The sequence below is a fragment of the Carassius auratus genome, chromosome 43 (assembly GCF_003368295.1).
Source record: "Carassius auratus strain Wakin chromosome 43, ASM336829v1, whole genome shotgun sequence".
NCBI lineage: Eukaryota > Metazoa > Chordata > Actinopteri > Cypriniformes > Cyprinidae > Carassius > Carassius auratus.
In genome coordinates, this window is record NC_039285.1 from 11,762,299 (window position 1) to 11,783,772 (window position 21,474).

The window sequence follows — 21,474 nt, forward strand, 5'->3', positions numbered from 1 at the left end:
CTAACGTTACACACAGAGCCATACTCGAAAAAAACTTTCCGAAACTTGTGACAAACCGGAAGGAGTATTTTTGGAACAGAAATACTCCTTCAAACGTACAACTTAATTTTTGAAACTTTGTCCATGTTTAGCATGGGAATCCAACTCTTTAACAGTGTAAAAAACTCAGTATGCATGAAATAGCATTTCACCCCCCCCTTTAAAGTTCATAAGAGAAGCGCTGCTTTGTTTACAGCGGAAACCAAGGGAACGCTTTAAGCACCACCTGCTGGCAGAGAGTGAATCTGCGTCTCGTTAAGATCGCCTGCTGTTTCTGTTTATGTATAGTTTCAAAAACTGAAGTCAAACCATTTTGTTTTTGCTACAAATTTCGAAATTATACAATCTAATTGAGATTAAAGACTGTTCATGTTGCAAGTATGCAGCATCTTTGTTTGGATCATGATTAAAATGCAGTGGTTGCCTCTATTTTAAATGGAAAGAGCACTGACAAAGCCTTATTTTGTTTATATGAAGCGATTTATTTTGTGTTATTTATTTGATTTGGGGCTTTTTTATTTCAGTTTAGTTTTATTTACATTTACATTATATTTAAATATGGTTATTAACAGATACTTTTATCTAATGCAACTTACAAATAAGGAAAATATAAGCAATCAAAACCAACAAAAGAGCAATAATATGCAAGTGCTATATTAGTATATTATAGTGTTATATTTCAATTTCACAAAGAAACGTGCCACATTTTGTCCAAGCAATAATAAAAGGAAACATTTAATTTATAGATAGATAATTCATTAAGAAGTGTGAATCGAATCAAATCGTGAGTTGAGTGAATCGTTACATCCCTAGTCAGTGAATTATAAAGTAGTGGTAGTGTTCCTGTAGCTCAACTGGTAGAGCTTTGCTTTAGCAAGTAAGCTAACGCAAGGTTGGGGGTTATATTCCCTGGGAACACCTGATAGGTAAAGATTGATAGCCTGAATGCACTGTAAGTTGCTTTGGATAAAAGCGTCTGCTAAAAGCATACATTTTTATTTTAAAGAAATACTAAATTCTCCTTCCAACCCTCTACATTGCGAGTAAATCACTCATATATGCGACTAAATCTTCCCTCTGGGCGACTAAATAATGTCTAACATTAGCTAATGGCTAATATAGTAGATTTAACTTACCAGTGTGTGAATTGGAGGATAATTTTAGCACAGATATATTTTCACTCTCCGAACTCTCTGAGCACATCAGAGTTTCTCTCTCCATCAAGTATGGCTGTCACGATTATGAAATTTGGCTGATGATTTATTGCGATTACTTGGCTGTAGTAGGGCTTTGGCGATTATCACGATTGATTGTCTGTTTTAATGGCTTTCATTAAATATTTGTGATTAATTTAAGGGTTCAGTAAATAATTACGATGTTTTCTTTGAGTCTTTTTTGAGTTATTATTTTGCAGTGTAAGATTACATGGAGTATTCCAAATTCTAAGGTGGGCCAATACTACTGATCCAACACCAGTGCTATTATTTATTTTATTTTATTTTGATTATCATGATATCATATTATAATGCTTGACTGATGTTATGTGTGTGCTTTCAGAAATGGAAAAGGCTGCAGCATTTCACAAACATAAGTTTCATATATCTTTAACTCCAGTAAGTTGTAATATTTGTTATTAACTTCTACTTTGCTTTTCTTCGTTAAAACGCGAAGAACAGTTCGAGAATTAGTTACAGTCTAAAAGAGCTAACTGTAGCTCGAACACATTCGCTCCATTCGCCGGAATGCGCGCGGAAACCTCGCAACATCAATTACAATTCAAGATCACCGTGCTTTATCATCCTTCGGGACTGACGTTACACAGTACAGTGTGCACCGCCAAATGTAGCATCAACGCCATAATGATCCATTTCTGAATACATTTAGAAACACACTTTATTTAGGCTAGTATTAATTTTGCATCGAGATCCTCTGCGCGTGATCGTGTTTTCAGAGTGACCGCGACCACAACAGTTAGTCCTAGTCTAATTCTGAGCACAACGATATAACGTAACATAAATACAATGAACCTGATTGACTGCAGGCAGAAGGATGTGGTGTTTCTCGCTCCCCTCTGATCAACTTTTCCCGGGACGAGCTGATGTCAAAACACATGTCCTCGAGCCTCATATGAGCAAATACAGGCTCTCAAAATACTCAAGGTCACTCACCCGGTTTCTGTCCACCAGTGCGTGTCTTTGCAGCGGATATAAAATCGAGAATGCGAATGATGTTTTTCGGAACAGTCCAAAGCGAGATGCTCGCTGTTTCTACACACTTCTCCCGCAGGACGCAGGGATATTAGAAGCCTTTTCTCCGCCGTGTGGACAAATGCTGAAACATTTAGCAACAGGTGCATTTCTGAGGTCCCCCAGGGGACTGTGTGCGCCACATTCATTTTTCCCCCGAAAATCTTGAACATTTTTCTTGACTCGATGCTTACTAAACAGTCATTTTATAGTCTTTTTTTTTTTTTTTTTTTTTGCATAATTTCACAAAATTATAATATAGGCTATTAACACTGACTTTTCCTTGTTAACACATCGTATTGTATTTCATACGATCTCAGTCGAGATGTTTCCTTGGTGAACAAGTTCACTAAAACCTCGAGAAACATTTCGACACGTTTTTATTGGGTTATCTTTGTTCAGGTCGTTTTTACATCAGTTTTAAACATGCAATAATTCATTTGAGGGGGGGGGGGGGGGGGGGGGGTAAAGGCATACTTAAAAAGTTTTAAAAATCAATTTAATATAATAATGTTCTTTTTAAAACGCACTGGTTTAAATATCCATATTTATTAAACGAAATTGTTATGACTCGGTGTGAGAAAACACATTTTGAATGATTGATTCGTGATTCTAAAACCTTTGCAAAAGTAAGAGTAAATATATAGTTATGCTTGGTTTGTTATTCTTAATTTATTATAACTATTTATTATTCTTTAATTAATCCTATTTATTGAAAAACGTTTAGTTTCGCAGGATTTTCACACACTTTTGACAGGACAGGAAGAGATGAACAATGCACTTTGATTTTGTTGATCACAAAATATGTATAGGTCAAGTAGGCTACTGTTGTTGCATTCCTGCTGTATTTATATTTAGCTTCATTGTAAATTTCTTTCAAATATGCAAATGTGTACTCTTAAATCTCCTATAGCGATGGTATTCACTTAGCAAGTAATTCTCAGGAACAAGTCAGGCACAATTTCAATGGAACAGTACAGCTGGATCATGGATTTATTCATTATGTTTCTTCCCAATGAAACCTTTGCATGAATGATAATAGGCTACAAACAGACACCCCAGCTTCCCCTGTTGGATGTTTCTGTGTACTTGAAGCAGGACAGAAATCAAGATGTCTGGCGCCCTCCTGTGACCGTGAAAGGAAATGCAACCACTTCCCACCAGTCGATGACGTTTAGGAATCAAATCATACATTTCAATAAAACTGAACAAACATATTACTTAACACAAGTGACCCCGACTGCCGTGTTAATTAAACTTCATTATTGTGACTAGAGCTACATTTAAGTGCTCCAGTTAGCTTTCCTTGTGTTAACTTACACCTGCTACAAAATATAAAATAGCTATTTAACATTTGAAAGCAAATAAATTAAGACTGCCATAAATAATAGCTCTATAATTTTGTTGTTCTAGAAAAAATATTAAGACTTTTATATTATTTCCTGATGTTTTTGCTGGCATTTTAAATGCACATCCTCCACAGAGAAGATGTAGCCCACATGGAAGCAAATAATCAGCTAAATACTGCCAGTGAACTGCATTCACACATCTGCGTAATATCTAGTACTAGCTACCGTATTCTCCGGACTATAAGTCACATTTTTTTCATAGTTTGGCTGGTCCTGCCACTTATAGTCAGGTGCGACTTCTCAAAATTAATTTTACATGAACCAAAAGAAAACATTACCGTCTACAGCCGCGAGAGGGCGCTCTATGCTACTCAGTGCTCCAGTAGTATACACTGAGCAGCATAGAGCGCCCTCTTGTGGCTGTAGACGGTAATGTTTTCTCTTGGTTCTTGGTTCTAAATAAATGCGACTCCGTCCAGTGCAACTTATTTTTTCCTTGTCATGAAGTATTTATAGACTGATGCGACTTATACTGAGGTGCGACTTATAGTCAGAAAATATGGTAAATTGGGATTTGATCAGGGTACTTTATATACTAGACTTTTATAGTATCTTACACTTTACTGACTGAAGGCAACTACTCATTTGTTAATTTTGGACTTTAACCAACACAGACTGGAGCTTGTTCAGTAAAAAGGACAGACTGAGTCAAACAATTACTTTATTTATGTTCAGGTAAAAACATGAACCTGATGCAGTAAATTATTGCAGATCTTAGAAACCAGCACATGAACAATGAGGACAGGAGCGCGCACAGCAGCACCACCTCCTAGCCACGGACTGAAGTGCACACCACGGTTTGTTCCAAGCCAGCAGTGCCAAAATAAACTACAGCAAGAGAAAAAAGAAACAAAAGTAAATAAAAATAAAAATAAAAAAGGGCAGACAATCCCACCTCAAACCGGGTGTGAAAGCTGCATATAAACTTATTTTATTTAATGAACTTTTTTGAATTATTATTTTGAAATGCTATCTGGCTATGAAACCATAAAATAAGACCAGCCAATTCTTTTAAATGAATTTCTTGTGCTCAGCTACATTACGGGATTAAAGCCCGGCTTCATCAGCCAAGCAACTTCAGCAGGCCCATCATTAAGACCTCAAGTCCCCAGAAGTCCAGCAGAGGCACACTAACCATAGAGGAGTCTATTTATCCAACGCAATGGATACATCTTTTCCAACACGGAGCTGACACTTTAGGTGAGAAGTCAACCAGAAAACAATATCAACTCGGGTTAAAAAAACAAAAACAAATAATAATAATTATAATAATAATATAATAAAGATACTACACTTCCAACTCTGCCCGCATTCAACCAACTGGAACGCTCTTACACGTTCAAAATTCTCACAAATGAAAAGGAAAAAAAAAGGGGAGAGAGAGAAATTAGAGTGGAACCAAAATGTAACCAGACTTCCGGGGGGTATAATACAGAACAGAGGGGAAACTGGGCAGGAGAGCACACAGCTATTCTATCAAATGTGTCGAATAAGCAAAATCTGCAAATGTTTGTCTGTACAAATGATCTTTGGAGCTATAGGAACCCTCGCCGGCTTGATGGATGCCCCCACCCCAACAGGAACACACAGTGATGATGTCATTCACCAGGAGAGAAAAATACAACATCCCTTTTTTTAATAATACATCAGACAGCAACGCAACTTTTAAAATACCACCCAGGTTTTCTCCTCTTATTTTTATTTTTCCGGCTTGAACATCTCTCACTTACTGATATATTTTTATAATGCGTTTCTTTTTTAAATGTTTCTTTAAAAAAATGTTTTCTCTCTCGCGCTCTCGCTCTTTATTTTCTTTAATCTGATGAGTCGCATAACACCCTTTCCCTCCTGGTCAGGAGTCAAAAGGAAGTCTCTTATGTTCTATCGTTTAGTTTCTGCAAGCTGCTTTTATTTAAACAAGTAGGCTGTACATATTTTGCCTCAATGTGGGTGTTTTAAAAAAGAAAAGAAACGGGGCAGGGGGGAAACAAATGAAAGAGGAAGTCTAAAGGAAGAAGTCAGGATTTGTGTGGTTCTGCAGTGAGTTGATTGAAGGCCATTTTGAGTGAGAGGGTGCGGGAGGAGAGATCAGGACAGATGGAAAGACTGCTGGCCCTCGCGCGCAGCAATCAACAGTTTCTCGCGCATGATCTCGATGCTGGAGTAATCCGGCAGTTTCAGGTAGTTCACACACGTCATCACCGACGGGAGGAAGTCGTCCGGGGTCTCTGTCGACTCGAACGTCTTCCGAACGATAGTGAGGGGAGGGTTTAAACTCCGGAATCCTGAGAAGAGAACAGATGGAAGATGTGTTACATGAGAACATCATCCTGAAGGCTGATACTCCGTGGATAGAAATGGTTTCTCACCTCCGACAGGAAGTCTGGGGCTGCCCGTGACAAACTGCAGGAAAAGTCTCTGCTGCTCTGCATCAAAACTGCTCAGCACCTCAAACAGGAACCGCACTGCACGGCTACACACACACACAACAAGATTTCGGAAAGTTACGCAGAGTTTATGCGACTATAATGCATGTTGTGATTAAGCATCTTGGTTTTGTTTAGGCTGGAATACAGTACGCAACATGGAAATATGTTCAGATTTTAAAACAAAAGGTATCAAACACTGCAGACATGACTTTATACCTGTCATGTGTGTAGCCGTGGTCCGGTCTGCAGCACTCCATTAGTGTCTTCACATCCCAGGACTCTGACTTACTGCCACATAACAACTGATCCAGCTGGAAAGAGAGAGCACATGAAAACAATATTTTTTTATCATTTTTTAACTTAATACAAACTTCATTGCAAAACCACCAATTAAAAAAAGTCAAACTGCTTGGGTTTTTTTATTTCCTGAGGTGATCTTGCAATGTTAGTAAGCTTGTACACTCTTTAAATGGGTGCATCTCCTTCAAGATTTCAGTGTAAATTCTGACTGGTGTTTTCGTTTTTCGTTTTAGTTCATGTCCCCTTTGGCACATCATTTAAAACCTGTACTACAAGTGTGCAATTAGAAGAATAAAGCCAACAAATGCAGCAGGTATCTGATGGCTGTTAAACTGAACGACTAAACTGATGAAAGGAGAGAAAGTGCTCACCTCTTCAGGATAGAAGCACTGCAGATGTTGCAGAGGGAAGACTGACTCAAATCCTTCCCTAAAGGACTCAAACTGCCGAGACACACCTTCATTGAGCGTCCAGTAGACCACCAACTACACACAGACCGAACAAGAGGTGCTGAAGTTAGAGCAGTTTGTTCAGGTTACATTAATGATGACGTGTCAGGTTATTCAGTCCCCTACTCTGAGGTATTCCTCCAGGTTGTGAATGGTGACTGGCACGTCTTTACCCCCTTTCTTCAACTCGATGTTTGGGAATCCAGGCAGAGTGAAGTCCAGGCCCAGATCTTCCACCGAGCAGCCGTTCATGTTGAGACTCTCCAAGGCCTGCTGTAGGGTCTCCCGTGTCTGACAAACACAGATAGTTACAATACAACACAACACCAGATGTTGAGATGTTGTTTTTGGTGTTTCATGTCTCTGAGGGGTCAGTGCTCACATGTGATCGGTCCTGCTCTATTCTCTTCTTCTGGCGGATGATGTCCTCCAGGTGCTGGATGGATTTGGCGACGCCAGGATCAATGTTGACCAGATCATGAGAGCTGATGGAGGATTCATGCCTCAGCATCCACTTATAGAATGGCAAGCCTAGAGGCAAGTCCAACTAGAGACAAAAACACATCTAAATTAACAAGAGTCAATGACTTGATTCGGGGTATAAAGCAAAAATAAATCCTGAGCCTGAACTTATTTCAGACGGGGCAGCACATGCAAAGCATAAAATGACTGTGGCAACTTTAACATTTGAAAGGATATTACGGCAAAGTCATTGCTTTCTTCATTCAGACCGATTTTCTTTTTCATGAATATATGGTTGATCTGAAGAATGAAAGCTATATTATACATTTGGAAAACTATGAACTATATCACTGCTTATCGATACTAGGGGTGTGACAATACAATTAACTCATGAGATGAGGCAAAATACAGATACTTGGCTCACTACAAGAAGACAATATTTTTTTTTTCTCACAACCAAGCGCTACATGCCAGAAAACTTTAATTCCTGTATGATATTCTTTAAAAAAAAATTTTTTTTATTAAATGATCAAATTAAAAAGATAGTAGCTACACTGAGCTTTCGTTCCAGAAAACTGCCAGAGATCGTTCTGTGCAAACAAAAACCAGAGCTGGAGCTGATGCTGGGTAAGTGTGTGTGTGTGTGTGTGTTGCAGTGATAATGTTAGTTAATGTATGACTGTTTTACCAGCAGAAGAGGAATGTATCGTGTCATATTTTCACTACACTATTATCACGCCCAAAAGTCTTCACAATAATGATACTATTCCTTTATCTATAAAAGTTCGATAAAAAAATAAGTTCACTCAAATTCCTCTTAAACTTTTATCACACTTGAAATACAAATGTAAGAAGGCAGAGAATGAATTTGTAACTATAACTTTGTGATGACCGGCCATCTTTTTACAGAATCCCAAAAATGTTCACACTGACACGCCATCTTTTTCAGGAGCGCGTGTCTTTTTCAACCATCATTTACTCTGATGTGATATTGTTTTTAATACCATGGCTTTGTCTTTGATAGTGGTATATTGCAACACACCTGATTTATATAAATCAATGTAAAAAATATTCTGAGATTGTAATGAACGAAAACTTTAAAGTGCCCTTGTTATGCCATTTCCAATACTGCCTTTCATGCAGTGTGTAATCTAGCTGCATGTGAATGTAAATGATCTGCAAAGGTTTAAAGCTGAAAGTTCACGAAAAATAAAGTTACTGTCTCCCAAAATAAACTTTTATTTTAATTTTCTTTTCTTTTTTTTCTTTTTTTTAAGTCTACACATCATGGGGTAATACATTTGCATAATGCGCGCCTATGTTGGCCAGCCGCAAACAACTGGACCCTGCCCACAAACACGTCATTCTGCTGATAACTTGCTTCTCTAATCTCGGCGAGTTCAACGCGGGAGTCACAAAATGCTTGATGTTGAAAGATGGATCAGTATTCTGTTTATTTGGACTAGCTGCTCAACTGAATCTCAACCTGTAAATATGATAAACAATAGATGTTTCAGAGTGTTCAAAATACAGAATTATTGAAATGGGCGTATCATTTCTGAAAAGAGCTGTATGCTGTAGACCAATAACAACAGACTGGGCCATCTGACCAATCAGAGCAGAGCAGGCTCAAGGAAAGGTGTTTAGACTCAATCTTTGAACGAATCATTGGAAAATTAGGTGATATTAAATGCATATTTTGAGAAAACAAAAGCGTTTTTGACCTTGCATGCACATAATACTATTGTAGGAGACTCCCAAGACAATATTAGGAGCTAGGGCTGCACGATATTGGGAAAAATTTACATTGCGATATTTTTTTTCTGCGATATATATTGCGATATGAAATAAAAAAAATGTTTACAAACAAAAATGGGGTGAGCACACTTAAATTCTCATTCTAAATGATTTAAACATCGACACCATCGTGTCAATTGATTAATATGCGCGAGGGAGAGAGAGCAAGACAGTGCTCGTGTTGTTTGAAGACATTGAGCGTGCGACCGGGGCTCGCTTTGAGCGCGCGCTCTCTCTCTCAGGCCAGTGACAGGTGCAATATAAATAGGCGTCGGCTCTATTTCTAGCATGCACGTGTTTTCCGCCCTTGAGCGGCGCCTGAGACGTCTGCAAGCTCTAACCTGTTAACATGGGAGCTGAATTAAAAATGGACACGCCACACAACTGAGACGGTTGCGCCATGCATCTAGTGTGTCGGCGGCCGCGCGCTCGCGCTCTCTCTCTCGCGCATGCTTTTTTGCCCATACAGTTAATGAATAACGGATCAACTATGACAGCCTACATCGCACATCCTGTGATGTGACTATCGTGGATTTGTACATCACGATATCGATGCTTAAACAACACATCATGCACCCCTATTAGGACCCGTAACAAATGGCAAAATAGGGGAACTTTAAAAGGCTGAAATACTTCGAAAAGGCATACAAATATATGAAAGGGATTAATTTAATATTTTTGAAGTAGTGAATTAATATTTCTTTATTGCGGTAAAATTAAGTAATTTTGTCATGTGTAAACATACCAATCTGAAGTCCATGATCGCTTTAGCCATGAGTTTCCCAAGAAAACGGAACTTCATTTTGATCTTGGCGATGTGAGCTGGCTTGGTAGTTCGACCAAATGGTACAGCAAACAACCCTCTGGAACTGAACATATACTTGGTACCCTCCTGACTCCCTGCTCAGAGACAGACAGAGAAGAGCCAAACTTAGTGAACAGCAGTAGAATGCTATTTGCTTAACACTGGAAAGAGTGCACAACATTGTTTTGATAAATAAATCACTGTTACCTTTAGGGTTGGAGAGAGTGACTTCCTCTCCTCTCCAAAGACCCAAATCGGCCCTCTGCAACTCCTGAGACACCAGAGCATAGAACTCCTGTGTAGGGCCGAGACCTGTTCCCACCTGAGACACAGAGAGAAGACCGATACAAATCAAACAAGACTGACAGAAAAGTGGACTCTCAGCAGAAAAAGACACTTATTCAAACTTGCACTGGCTGAAATACACTCAATGGGCTTGTGAAATAACAGTGGTGGCGATTATTATTTTAACCACATCTTAAACTCGAATATACAATTGAAATTTGGATCGATTCTGAAAAATTTGAATTGAATTATTATTTATTTTGCAGTTCAGATTAAACAAATCACAATAAAAATAGTAAAACATACAAAAGTATAGGATTTCGGGTGACAGCGAGAACCATGGGATTAATTGTGTCTGTGTATTTATGTAGATTATGTTTCTGGCCTCATCGTCAGTCAAGCATACCTCGTTCTCGTACTGAATTTCCAGCATGGCTCTGGAACTCCCGAGATCTTGCATTACTGACTCTGCTTGCTTCAGGAGCTCATCACGGTTTATCGTTCTCTAGACATACAAAACAAAGAATATTAGAACGTCGTTTGTGAAAATATACCTCTGCTACGGTTTTATGAAGCAATTACAGCTTGCAAATGCTTAAACAGAAATTTTAGGGCAACCTTCTTCCTATCAAGGCGAGGAGCGACGCGGCTGTCTTGTGAGTCGGACTGGTTAATCTCTGGGTTGGTGTCGAGCAGACGCTGCATGGCGCGATCGCGGTCAAATGCAGTCACGTAGAAAAGCATCTGCCGCGTGTCGAACGGGAAGAAGAATGGACTAGAGGAGAGAAGATTAGAGGTGTAAAAAGTACAGAACAGTCTCCAGGGAAGTTCAAGACAGCATTATTAAAAATAGTAAAATGAAGAGTTTGAAAGTACCAGGTTTTGCCGAGCTCAGTGAGCCAGGTGGGAATGTTCCCTGTCATGATGACCAGCGGATCCTGCAGCTGTCTGTTGGCCTTTGCTGTCAGTTTACTGTTGATAAATTCACCACTGGGAATGATTTCCTTACATGCAGCATTCTGTGAAAAAGAGATACAAAGGTAAGAAGAAATCTACACTGTTTGGGTGTTTTATTATTGGGTGAATCTGACTGAAACACATCCAACACATGAGCGTATTCTAATAAAGGTTCCGTTATTGTACTTGTGCTTTTGTATGAATGGAAGTGTTCTTGAACATGGTACTAACCTCATACAGGTAGAACCAGTATCTACTGATGGAGTGCAGGACCCTCAGCAGCAGAACCACCTCCATTGAAGGGTCATCAAAAGTGATGCCCTCTGGAGGACCACTAATGAGGTATGACTCTAAAAGGTTTGTCACACTGGGACACACACCCTCTGGAAACACACAAACACCATAGTTTCGATAAAGATAGATTCCAGTGAAGTTTCTTATTAATCTCCTATACAGCTTCTGCAGGTTGTCAGTACACAAATGCACACAATATCTCCCTACCATGCCACAGTTCATCCTGTTTCTTGGCATTTCGAGGGGAGGTTTTAGTGGGAGCCGTCTGTGCACGACCCCTCTTCCCTCCAACAGCGTCTTTACAGCCCTCTTCATCCTCTCTGACTGGCTTATACCTGCATTACACAAACAAACTTGCATTAACACATTCTGAATGCAAAACAGGGAAAATAATAGGCATGCAGATGTGCATTACATCCATGGAAAAGGCCCAACATTTCAGGCATGTAAGTTGTGTACCATATAGTGTGTGTTTTGGTCCAGATGCCAGCCCGCCCCAGAGGATTTGCTTCATCATCTGTGCTCTCTCGCTCCTCCTCGGCCTGTAAGCTGAACTGCCTGACGGCCTGATAAACAGTCATGTTGTAGGGCAGCAGGTGCTCTCCTATATAGAACTGCAGTCTGTGACGTACACACCCAGAATTCAAGAACTGGGCAGCCTTTGGGAAACGGTTAGACCACAGAATTAAAAATAATAATAATAACAGCATACTGATGACAGTAACCATTATTATGAAAACAATCATCCATACCAAAGATTCATCAATCTCATCATCGGAACCATCATCATCACTGTCTTCATCCTCCTCCCTGATCCTTCCATACCCTGTGGAGACAGTAAAAGTCAACCACCTAATCTGAGAACTCAGAAACAAGAGAACTGAGAACATCACGTTCCGATTCTTGTGTGTATACCTCTAACCACAAGGTATCTCTCAATAGCCTGTACTAGGGCCAAGGGGTCAATTTTGACCGGCCCGCCCTTCCACTGCTTGACATTGGTGCAGTCTGGGTGTCTTTGCAACTGGCACTTCAGCTGATGCGTGTTAAAGAACTTGAGGGCTTGTGAACCCCTGCAAACAAAAGAGTAACAATTAGCAAGAGAACAGCTTTTTTTTTGCACTAATGCCAATTTATTTGTAATTATGTCTTTTTGTTTGTGTCCATTAAAAATAAAGGAAGTTTATACTACCATTTTTAACAACATGATTTTGACACCAAAAAGCCAGACTCATTAATTAAGTATATAATATGGTCATTTAGTTTGAATCAATAATAAAAGAAAAGTACAAGAGGAAAACAAAAGACAAATGGATGTATTTACAACAAGAGCATTAAAGAAGATAGCACGAGGGAATTACCTGCTTCCGTTGCCATTCCCGCTGGGAAAATCATGCACTTTAACAGGGAACTGTTCCATCTGACTAAGGCAGTTGTTCATCTTGTGCACCAATGCCAGCAGTGGGCCATTCTCTGTCAGGTCCAAACGCCCCAGAGGTTCCTGCCCTGGTATCTGAATCACATAAACAATGAGTCACACTGAACACACCAGTGACTACAACAAAAATATTAACCCAATTAACATGTCAAATACATTCAGTCTCTACAATCGATACTGGAATTAACGGTATATAAAAGGCATAGAATATTTCTGTGTCAGGGATGCTTTTGGGGTAAGCTGTGCTAGTAGCTCGACATATAGTAATTAATAGTATTTGGATGAAAAATTAGAAAGAGAGATACAGGAAGCTGTATGTTTTTTCAAGTGTAAAAAGGTTGAGAGTGTGACCGACCGGGCAGCCGAAGAACACATGCAGGAACCTCTTGATCCTCTCGTCTCTACTGATAGTGTCCCGTTCACTGTTTGATGTCAGATACAACAACAGCTGCTTCACAAGCCCACTGTGCTGGATCTCAAAGGAGGACACATCTGATTCAGATACAATAGTGCTTATCTCCTCTAGACACTCCACACCACTGTCAACCTGAAATGTGCATAAAAACAGTTTGAGAAAATTAATGCCTTCCACTGGGTGACCAAATAAAGTGTCAAATATGGTTTTCTCTCTAAACAGTACACATTAAAAGTGATAGCATGTTATGAAACATTTTAAAATGCTGTCTGTGTCTATGGTTCTTTGTAATGGCTACAAATGCTAACTTTGTGTCCAGGGTTACCTGCAAGTTCAGCTGTTCTGTGGCAGTGCAGAGTCTTTGCAGGACATTCAGTGCAGGGTTGCTTCCATCCAGACTCTCCGAATTAAAGTAACGCTCCACAAATTTGCTGGCTTGTTCCTTTATCCAAGCCTTTATCTTATCCCTGAAATGTCAATGTTCAAAAGTTGATAAAAAAATAATAATCCTGAAAAATATACTACAGGTAACATAATAGTTTTTAACACAGAAAAATGTTGCTTTACCTGTTGTTTGAAACCGAGTCCTTGGGCGGCACTCGTGCCAGACCGCTGACCCCTGCAGTGCGTGAGGGCTCGGAGTTGGAGCTGTTAGTCTGATTCCCCAGCTTACCCCAGGTCTTGGGATTTAAACTGGCCAGGAAAGAGGACTTGGGGGACTGTGTGGTTGTTGGGCTCTTAGCTGTGGAGGAGATATTATAATCATGAGGTGAGTACATTCAAGTGTAACGAAACATTTGCAATTCTTAAACAAAAGAAACTAAAAGGCACTAAAAAGCAGCTGAACTGGAAGGCTCTGACTGTTTTTGGCATTAAAGAGAACATCAAGTGTCCAAATACTTTTGGCACCACTGTAATTCTCAACACAAGGAGTTCTATGTACCTTGATTATCCACTTTGTCATCATCTCTTGGTGGGGAGTACTTTGGACGCCTTGGTCCTCTTTTAGGAAGGCGCTTTCTTTTGAGAACGTCACTCAACCTACTAGAGAACAGAGGAATCTATTTTTAAACTTAAAATGGTAAGGCATTAGTTCCCAAGTCTGCAAACTCTCGATCGGTAACAGTGCGTGTGAGAGTAACTCTATACCCCTGTGGACTGAGGTCCAGCGAGTCGTCCATGCTGTGCTGGAAACTGGGCGAGCCTAAGTCGGGTGTGACATTGGAGGCAGCTGTAGTGGTTGCTGTTGTGATGGTGGTGGTGCAAAGACTAGCTGTGCCGCTGGTGCACGCTTTCGGAGGGCTGGTGAGGAACACCTCAGATTCGGCTAGGTTCTTTACCTGGTGCATTACACCTGAACACAACAAGAACAATAAAACAGCAGTGCTGGGTGTAATGCATTAATATTATCAAATATATATATATTTTTTTGCAGGTGATGATGTAATGTTGGGAGACAGGCTTGTTGTTTTTCAGTAACCCTGCCACAGCTAGTCATTTGATTTTGTGGAATAACTTCTACAGAGGTTTGATGTGAAGCTTATATAAAAACCAGATCCAGTACCTTCACGCCTGAAATATACACTGAAAACATCTGGAAGCTTCTGCATGAGGATCTCAGCCATCTGCAGAGAGCCGACTACAATCTTCAGGTCCTGACTGGACAGCATGGAAGCTATGTGGCTACAAACAATTCAAACATTTGCACATATTAGCTTAGAATTATTCAACTTTGAAACCATGTAAGCATTCTTACAAGCTTAACATAAGCCATATATCTTCACTTAAATTAAAAAATCTAATTAACGTCATTATACTTTAAAATCTTTACTAATTTTTATAAAGTAAAAACAGGTTTTGTCCAACCATTCACACAGAGCTCTGTACTGACTGACCTAGACACAGCATGGTTGCGCAGTACATCTTTAAGCAGCTCTGCATCTGCGAAGTAGATGATCCGGAGGATGGCTCTAAGGCACTTGTGTCTGACGGCAGGCCCGGCTGAGGAGCTGTACACCTCATACAGAACCCCAAACAGAGTCTTTATGAAGCACTTGGCCAGCTCTGGGTCCTCTTTCATCAGCTGAGCTCGTGCGTCCTCTCGCCGCACCTCAAAGTGCCCCCCTGTGAAGACGGACAGTTTCTTTATTTATTGTTTTAAAATGTTTTATATTTTATTGTGCCACGTTTATAAAAGTAAAATTAGATTCCCTGTTTATGGATTTCATTGTTTGTTTGTTTCAATGAAATGATGCAGATGGGAGTTTTGAGGACCTTTTTTTTTTTTTTCTCAAGTCAGAATTATTTGACAGGTCATCTGCTTTTACTGGATTTCTTGTACATTATATATTTCATATTAAAATAAAATAAAAAAGCATCAGTGTCAATAGAGCCAAGTGGGGGTTTTTTGTGCGCATTTTAATTTATCTTAATAATTAAAGTCATTACAGGTCTAATAAGTTTCAGCACTATTTGACATTTTTCATTCATATTGATTTTAAAAACAACTGCTGATTACCGTATTTTTTGGACTGTAAGTTGCACCTGAGTATAAGTCGCATCAGTCCAAAAATACATCATGACGAGGAAAAAAAATACATATACAAGTCACACTGGACTAGAAATTGCATTTATTTAGAACCAGGAGAAAACATTACCATCTACAACCACGAGAGGGCGCTCTGTGTTTTCAGTGTAGACTAACGGAGAACTGAGCAGCATAGAGCGCCCTCTGGTGGCTGTAGACGGTAATGCTTTCTCTTGGTCCATTTCTCTTGGTTCATGTCAAATTAATATTGATAAGTCGCACCTGACTATAAGTCGCAGGACCACCAAAACTAGGGGTGGTTAATCTGTCTGATTTCCCGATTCGATTCGATTCGATTACGATTATTGAAGTCCCGATTCGATTACAGTCGATTTTCGATTATTACCGATTCTCGATTAACGATTATTGATTTTCCATTCCACAACAGTAAGTAGTAAACAAACTGTGTAAATCATTACTAATAAATGGTAGAAACAAACCGATTGCATGTAGCGGTTGGGATTTTCAGTTTACTACATGCAGCAGGCACTCTGATTCCATGTATGGGGCACATATATATTATTCATATGACACACAAACACAAGTAGACAAGACCTTTTTAGTTCAAAATCTATGCCCCGTGTCACATCACCTCTGCTTCTGCTATGAGCAGCGCGGCCAGATCTGCCTCGCGCACGCGCCGAGTGTGCACAGCTCGGACTACTGTCAGGGTCATTGCGACTCCCCACCTTGCCTCCTACCTGTCCTATGAATACTTCGACCTCGTCTAACATACCCAGAGGCATTAAACAAAGTTTCCACTACAATACTGTCACCGCGATTGCGGAGAGGTGCGGTCAGAAGACAAATATACATGTCTAGCGCGGAAAAAATCTCCCGCTTCGTCCCCGCAACACTAACACGCCTGATAATTTCGCAATGAACACTCCGACCCCTGCAAACATTGTTCACACCTCTGACATTTGGCAAAGGACCATTTACATTGGGCAAAGGATTCACCGTTTGTGCTTGGTGTACTTTCACTTTCAATATCACCGTCATCTTCTGGATACAGATATTCCCCTTCAGAATCAGTGTCCGCGAATAGAAGTCGCAACACTTCATTGCGGGTTTATTGAAGCTTTATTGATGCCATTAGATAATAATAAAAATAATAAATGATAATAATAATAATCTAATGCCAATACTCGCTGACGTTGACAACATTGGTCAGATAAAATGGCTCACTCTCACACTAGCTCCGCTTTTTTTTCGCACTGATTCAATGCGCTCTCGAAGATTTTGTTAAGGAGCATTACGTTTTTTTGAGTCAGAGATTAAGTATTACATGTCTGCTATCTGGTGCAGGGGAGGTCGCGTGAAATTTGACACCCTATTTGACAAAATCGGCCGTTTTATTCAGTGCCACATCTTGTCGAGTAAACTCGACCATGGCGCCAAGAGGGTTAGAGCTCCTGCCATGAAAACCCAAATAAATCCACACGCTTGCTTTGAGCCCAGATGGAGCTGGGTGGTTCGGTTGGTTGCTCGCTCCTGGTTTTTCCATTTTACACACCTGTTCTGGCTGCTTGCTAACTGGAACTGGGCGCGTTCGTGACGTTCAACTCCCGGTATAATTTTTTTTACAAAATAAAATAATGCAAAAAAAAAAAAAAAATCGATTTTTGAAAATGTAGTAATCGATTCATACTCGTCCATAACATACTCGCGATTAATCAATAATCGATTTTTTTCACCACCCCTAACCAAAACTATGAAAAAATGTGTGACATAGTTAGGAAAATACGGTACTTGTTTTCTGCCATATTTTCCGATTTTATCAAAAAAAAATTAAAATACCTCTATTTGATAGTTTGCCACAAATGTGGTAAGGGAACAAAGTAGAAGATTTTTCCAGCATATTTAGTGTAATATGGGTTTGGCATGTGCACCTGTGTTGGGGTTGGCCAGAGGGTTGGGTTTTCTCTGAATGGCTCGGGCAGTGCCAGTGTCTTCATTTATCTGCTGCATAGAGTTGAAGTCGATTGTGTAGACACGGCCAAGTGTCGACAGACTTATCTCGTCTTCTCCGTTCTGGTGTGCAGTCTGAAAAAAGTGAGCAATTAAGATCGAATGGGGATTCTGAATCGTTAGCTGGTCTTCTGAATGCCACGCTAACTACGTCAACATACTTCAATGATGCGGCTGTCAATGCGGTTGTATGGGTGCCACAGGCCCCTATCATCTCTCCACTGCCAGATGGCGCCCTCTATGGTCTGGGCACTGCCTTTCTTCAGCATGGCATCAACCGCAAAGATGCCCTCTCTGGGCAGACATGGCATCAGCTCACTAAAGCAGAAATATAAGAGTTACCAGACACACTCATTATGGATTCCCCTGCTGAATTGTGAGCGAAGATGGCCATTTTCATTTTGGAGTTAACTAATCCTTTAAGCTTCAAAACTATTTCTCCAATCACTCGGAGCATGTTAATCAGATGTCACGGACAGAACCACACAAATCGAGGAGAGGTTTATTAAAAGAAGATGTACCAGATGAGTGAGGTGAGTTCATAAAGCTCCTGGGGGCTTCTGGGAACAAGGTCAATCTGCTCTTGACAGCTCCCATTAGATGCTCCACAGAGCAGGAAACGCAGGGTCTCTGCTATATCTGAAAACACAAAACACACTCAGTCACTCAATAAACATTGACTTGGAGTTGTAAAACCTGCCACGAGTCGTTCATCTTGATATGTGAACAAACAAACTGCTATCAAACACCACATTCAGTGTTGGTGTTCATTTCTTAATAGAAACTAATTAGTGCAAGTGACTTACTCTGTTTCATGAGCTGCACGGCCAAGCACGGGCAGTTGGAGCACATGAGCGAGAACATGCGCACTACCATGATGAACATGCCGGAGCTGAGCACGGGTGGAGTGAGCACTAGCAGCTGCTGGATGTTGGTCAGCAGGTCCCGTGACGCCACCTGCTGTAACAGATTCTGTGACACAAGGACACACAGGGCAATAGTTCATGAGGTCATGCTGAATGCACAATAAAGTGTCACATACCAGATGAGGTACAGTACAGCCAATGCACACACAAGTTCTTTTGACTCATTTGTTTAAAGTGATTCATAAAGCATGTGTGATTTTATTGATTTTTTTTTTTTAATTAACTGAACTCATTTTGAACTCTGCTAAATTTGATAAGTCAACCATTCAGATTTAATGTTATAAGCTGATGAAATTTAATTGCAGAAAAAAGAAAAATGTTCAACTTGATTGCCCGTACAGATGACCAACTACTTAGCTTGCATCTCTGCAACACTTCAATGTATAAAAATAATTAAAACCTTTTTGATTTTGAGAACAGTATGTGATAACTCATATTAAGTGACTTTTCATTATTATTATTTAAATGAACCATTTAAACAAACCAATTTGTAAAAACTTCTCAAAGATTTAAGGCAGCATTTCTCACCTCCTCATGCTGAAAGTTGTCCACCAGCCTGGCAAAACAGAGACAAGTGCTTTCGACAGATTTTTTATCCTGTAAACCAAAAGTCATAATAAAAATGCTGATTCATCGTTAAAGAGTTCACACCAGTAACACTACGGTAAACATACTGCTTGTTTGTGTTACAGATTTACGGGGAAGTCGTGGCCTAATGGTTAGAGGGTTGGACTCCCAATTGAAGGGTCGTGAGTTCTAGTCTCGGGACGGTAGGAATTGTGGGTGGCGGTAGTGCATGTACAGTTCTCTCTCCACCTTCAATACCACGACTTAGGTGCCCTTGAGCAAGGCATCGAACCCCCAACTGCTCCCCGGGCACCGCAGCATAAATGGCTGCCCACTGCTCCGGGTGTGTGCTCACAGTGTGTGTGTGTTCACTGCTCTGTGTGTGTGCACTTTGGATGGGTTAAATGCAGAGCACAAATTCTGAGTATGGGTCACCATACTTGGCTGAATGTCACTTCACTTTCACTTTTCACTTTCAGATCCAGACATGACATCCATTTGTCTGCTCTTCTGAATGTGAATGAGATGTGTGCTGTGTTTCAGCTCATCACCTGGTGTGTGAGTCTCTGAGTGAGCAGGGGCAGAGAGTCCGAGACGAAGTGAAACTCGTCCGGCGTGATGCTCTGGCAGCAGTTAGCAGCGATGGCTAATGCGTTCCTCTGAGCGTTGATGCTGAAGAACTCCAAGTACAGCAAACAGTCAGCCAGACCTCCCTATAGATAAACAGTTACAAAAAACAGCAAAGCCTTTAATGGATTGTCATTTTCTGTAATAAAATAAAATGGGCATGGCAGAACAGATTCCACATTCAAAGCACATCTGTGTCCGCACATCTAATCTATATTAATGCGTGAAACATTTTGTGCTAACTAAATTACTACATTTAATTCAGTTTGACTAGTGTCTTATCATATTGGTTGATCTAGCATTAATCACAACACTCAGGCTACGTTAACACTACAACGATGTAATCAAAAACAGAAAAGTTTTCCCTAAAAAGTTTCACGTATACACAACAACGTTTTCAAAACGATTCCCGTTTATACATATCCGCGAAAACATAGAATCCCAAAACTTGGACTTTGAAACCGTTTTTTTCCAAAATATGCATTTTCAGTCCCCCAAAAATGTAATTACAATAAAAAATGTGCCGTTTTTGCCTGAAAACGTTGTGCAAATGGCCCCCTCAGAAAGCATCGGTACTCACAGCCTGTAAGATGGCTTTGCTGTGCCTCCGTGACAACATTTCCAGGGCGGTCAAGGCTTGCTCTGCCACATCGATAAACTGGATTACCTGAAGCTGTGGACACAAGGGAAACACAGATGAGACAACAAACATAAAATACACCTCTTTTAAGGATGACCTAACTTCTTCACATGTGAAATGTCACACTCCCATAAAGTTGGCAAACACTGAATATGTAATTGCAAGTGGTTATACGTGAATGTGGTTGTGATGTCATAACTTGATTTTGATGAGAGATTATTTTTGCAATTTAGCTGGTAAAAAGTGAGTGGGATAAAATTTTGTATTGTGACCATTCAATGTCTATAATTATATTATTATTTCAAAAGAAAAACCTGCTTTCCTTGATCTAGCACCTTTAATTATGTGATTCACATAACTGACAGCCAGGTCTCAAAGGAACAGCGAGGTGTCATTTACCTTTTCCAGGAAGACAGGGATGGCGTCTACCACCACAGCCGAGGAGCGTGGCAGAGCCTCCATCATGTAGGTGAGGGCGCGAGATGCATGATTCATCTGCCGGGAAGGACACATGGGGGAACAGTTATTAAGTCATTCTCTAATTTTAAGTGTAAAAATTGAATGCCTGTGAATAGATGGTTATAATCATTGACAGGTGATAGATTCTGAACAGTTGGTCTTGATCGGCGGTTGTTTTCGACTGTGCTTGCACCCACTCACAGAAGTTCATAATACTCACAATATCAAAATTATGCTCCATCTGTAACAGTGTGATCTGCAAAGAGAAGAAGAGAATAGGATATGAGGGTAAGAACAGAAAGAAAAGAGAGCATGCTTGACTCTCCACACCCAGATGAGGTTGTTTATCTCTCGGATTATGAATTTTATAAA

General features: G+C 40.2%; 2 protein-coding genes across 8 annotated transcripts in view; both read right to left on the reverse strand.

Annotated features, from left to right (window-relative positions):
* The window catches only part of LOC113061707 (ventricular zone-expressed PH domain-containing protein-like), a 105,400-nt gene extending 102,972 nt beyond the window's left edge, over positions 1–2,428 (reverse strand). The window contains exon 1 of the mRNA XM_026231065.1: positions 2,208–2,428. The gene's annotated coding sequence lies outside the window, so the exon portion shown is untranslated. The remainder of the gene's footprint in view (positions 1–2,207) is intronic.
* A 1,910-nt stretch (positions 2,429–4,338) lies between these two features.
* Positions 4,339–21,474, reverse strand: part of LOC113061709 (E3 ubiquitin-protein ligase TRIP12-like) — a 50,393-nt gene continuing 33,257 nt past the window's right edge. For 6 of the 7 annotated variants that reach the window (XM_026231070.1, XM_026231074.1, XM_026231068.1 and 3 more), the window contains 33 exons: positions 21,323–21,358; positions 21,043–21,138; positions 20,584–20,676; positions 19,928–20,089; positions 19,338–19,406; positions 18,690–18,855; positions 18,405–18,522; positions 18,045–18,201; positions 17,805–17,958; positions 15,221–15,449; positions 14,890–15,008; positions 14,475–14,679; positions 14,269–14,369; positions 13,893–14,067; positions 13,651–13,792; positions 13,266–13,457; positions 12,834–12,985; positions 12,388–12,545; positions 12,225–12,298; positions 11,932–12,131; positions 11,680–11,807; positions 11,410–11,561; positions 11,098–11,240; positions 10,840–10,996; positions 10,628–10,726; positions 10,144–10,258; positions 9,877–10,031; positions 7,255–7,419; positions 6,999–7,163; positions 6,795–6,908; positions 6,340–6,434; positions 6,064–6,167; positions 4,339–5,979 (listed from right to left, as the gene is read on the reverse strand). In XM_026231070.1, coding sequence (XP_026086855.1) covers positions 5,783–5,979; positions 6,064–6,167; positions 6,340–6,434; positions 6,795–6,908; positions 6,999–7,163; positions 7,255–7,419; positions 9,877–10,031; positions 10,144–10,258; positions 10,628–10,726; positions 10,840–10,996; positions 11,098–11,240; positions 11,410–11,561; positions 11,680–11,807; positions 11,932–12,131; positions 12,225–12,298; positions 12,388–12,545; positions 12,834–12,985; positions 13,266–13,457; positions 13,651–13,792; positions 13,893–14,067; positions 14,269–14,369; positions 14,475–14,679; positions 14,890–15,008; positions 15,221–15,449; positions 17,805–17,958; positions 18,045–18,201; positions 18,405–18,522; positions 18,690–18,855; positions 19,338–19,406; positions 19,928–20,089; positions 20,584–20,676; positions 21,043–21,138; positions 21,323–21,358 — 4,587 coding nt within the window. In that variant the 3' untranslated portion in view covers positions 4,339–5,782. The remainder of the gene's footprint in view (positions 5,980–6,063; positions 6,168–6,339; positions 6,435–6,794; positions 6,909–6,998; positions 7,164–7,254; positions 7,420–9,876; positions 10,032–10,143; positions 10,259–10,627; positions 10,727–10,839; positions 10,997–11,097; positions 11,241–11,409; positions 11,562–11,679; positions 11,808–11,931; positions 12,132–12,224; positions 12,299–12,387; positions 12,546–12,833; positions 12,986–13,265; positions 13,458–13,650; positions 13,793–13,892; positions 14,068–14,268; positions 14,370–14,474; positions 14,680–14,889; positions 15,009–15,220; positions 15,450–17,804; positions 17,959–18,044; positions 18,202–18,404; positions 18,523–18,689; positions 18,856–19,337; positions 19,407–19,927; positions 20,090–20,583; positions 20,677–21,042; positions 21,139–21,322; positions 21,359–21,474) is intronic. The other variant, XM_026231073.1, reaches the window with a different exon arrangement.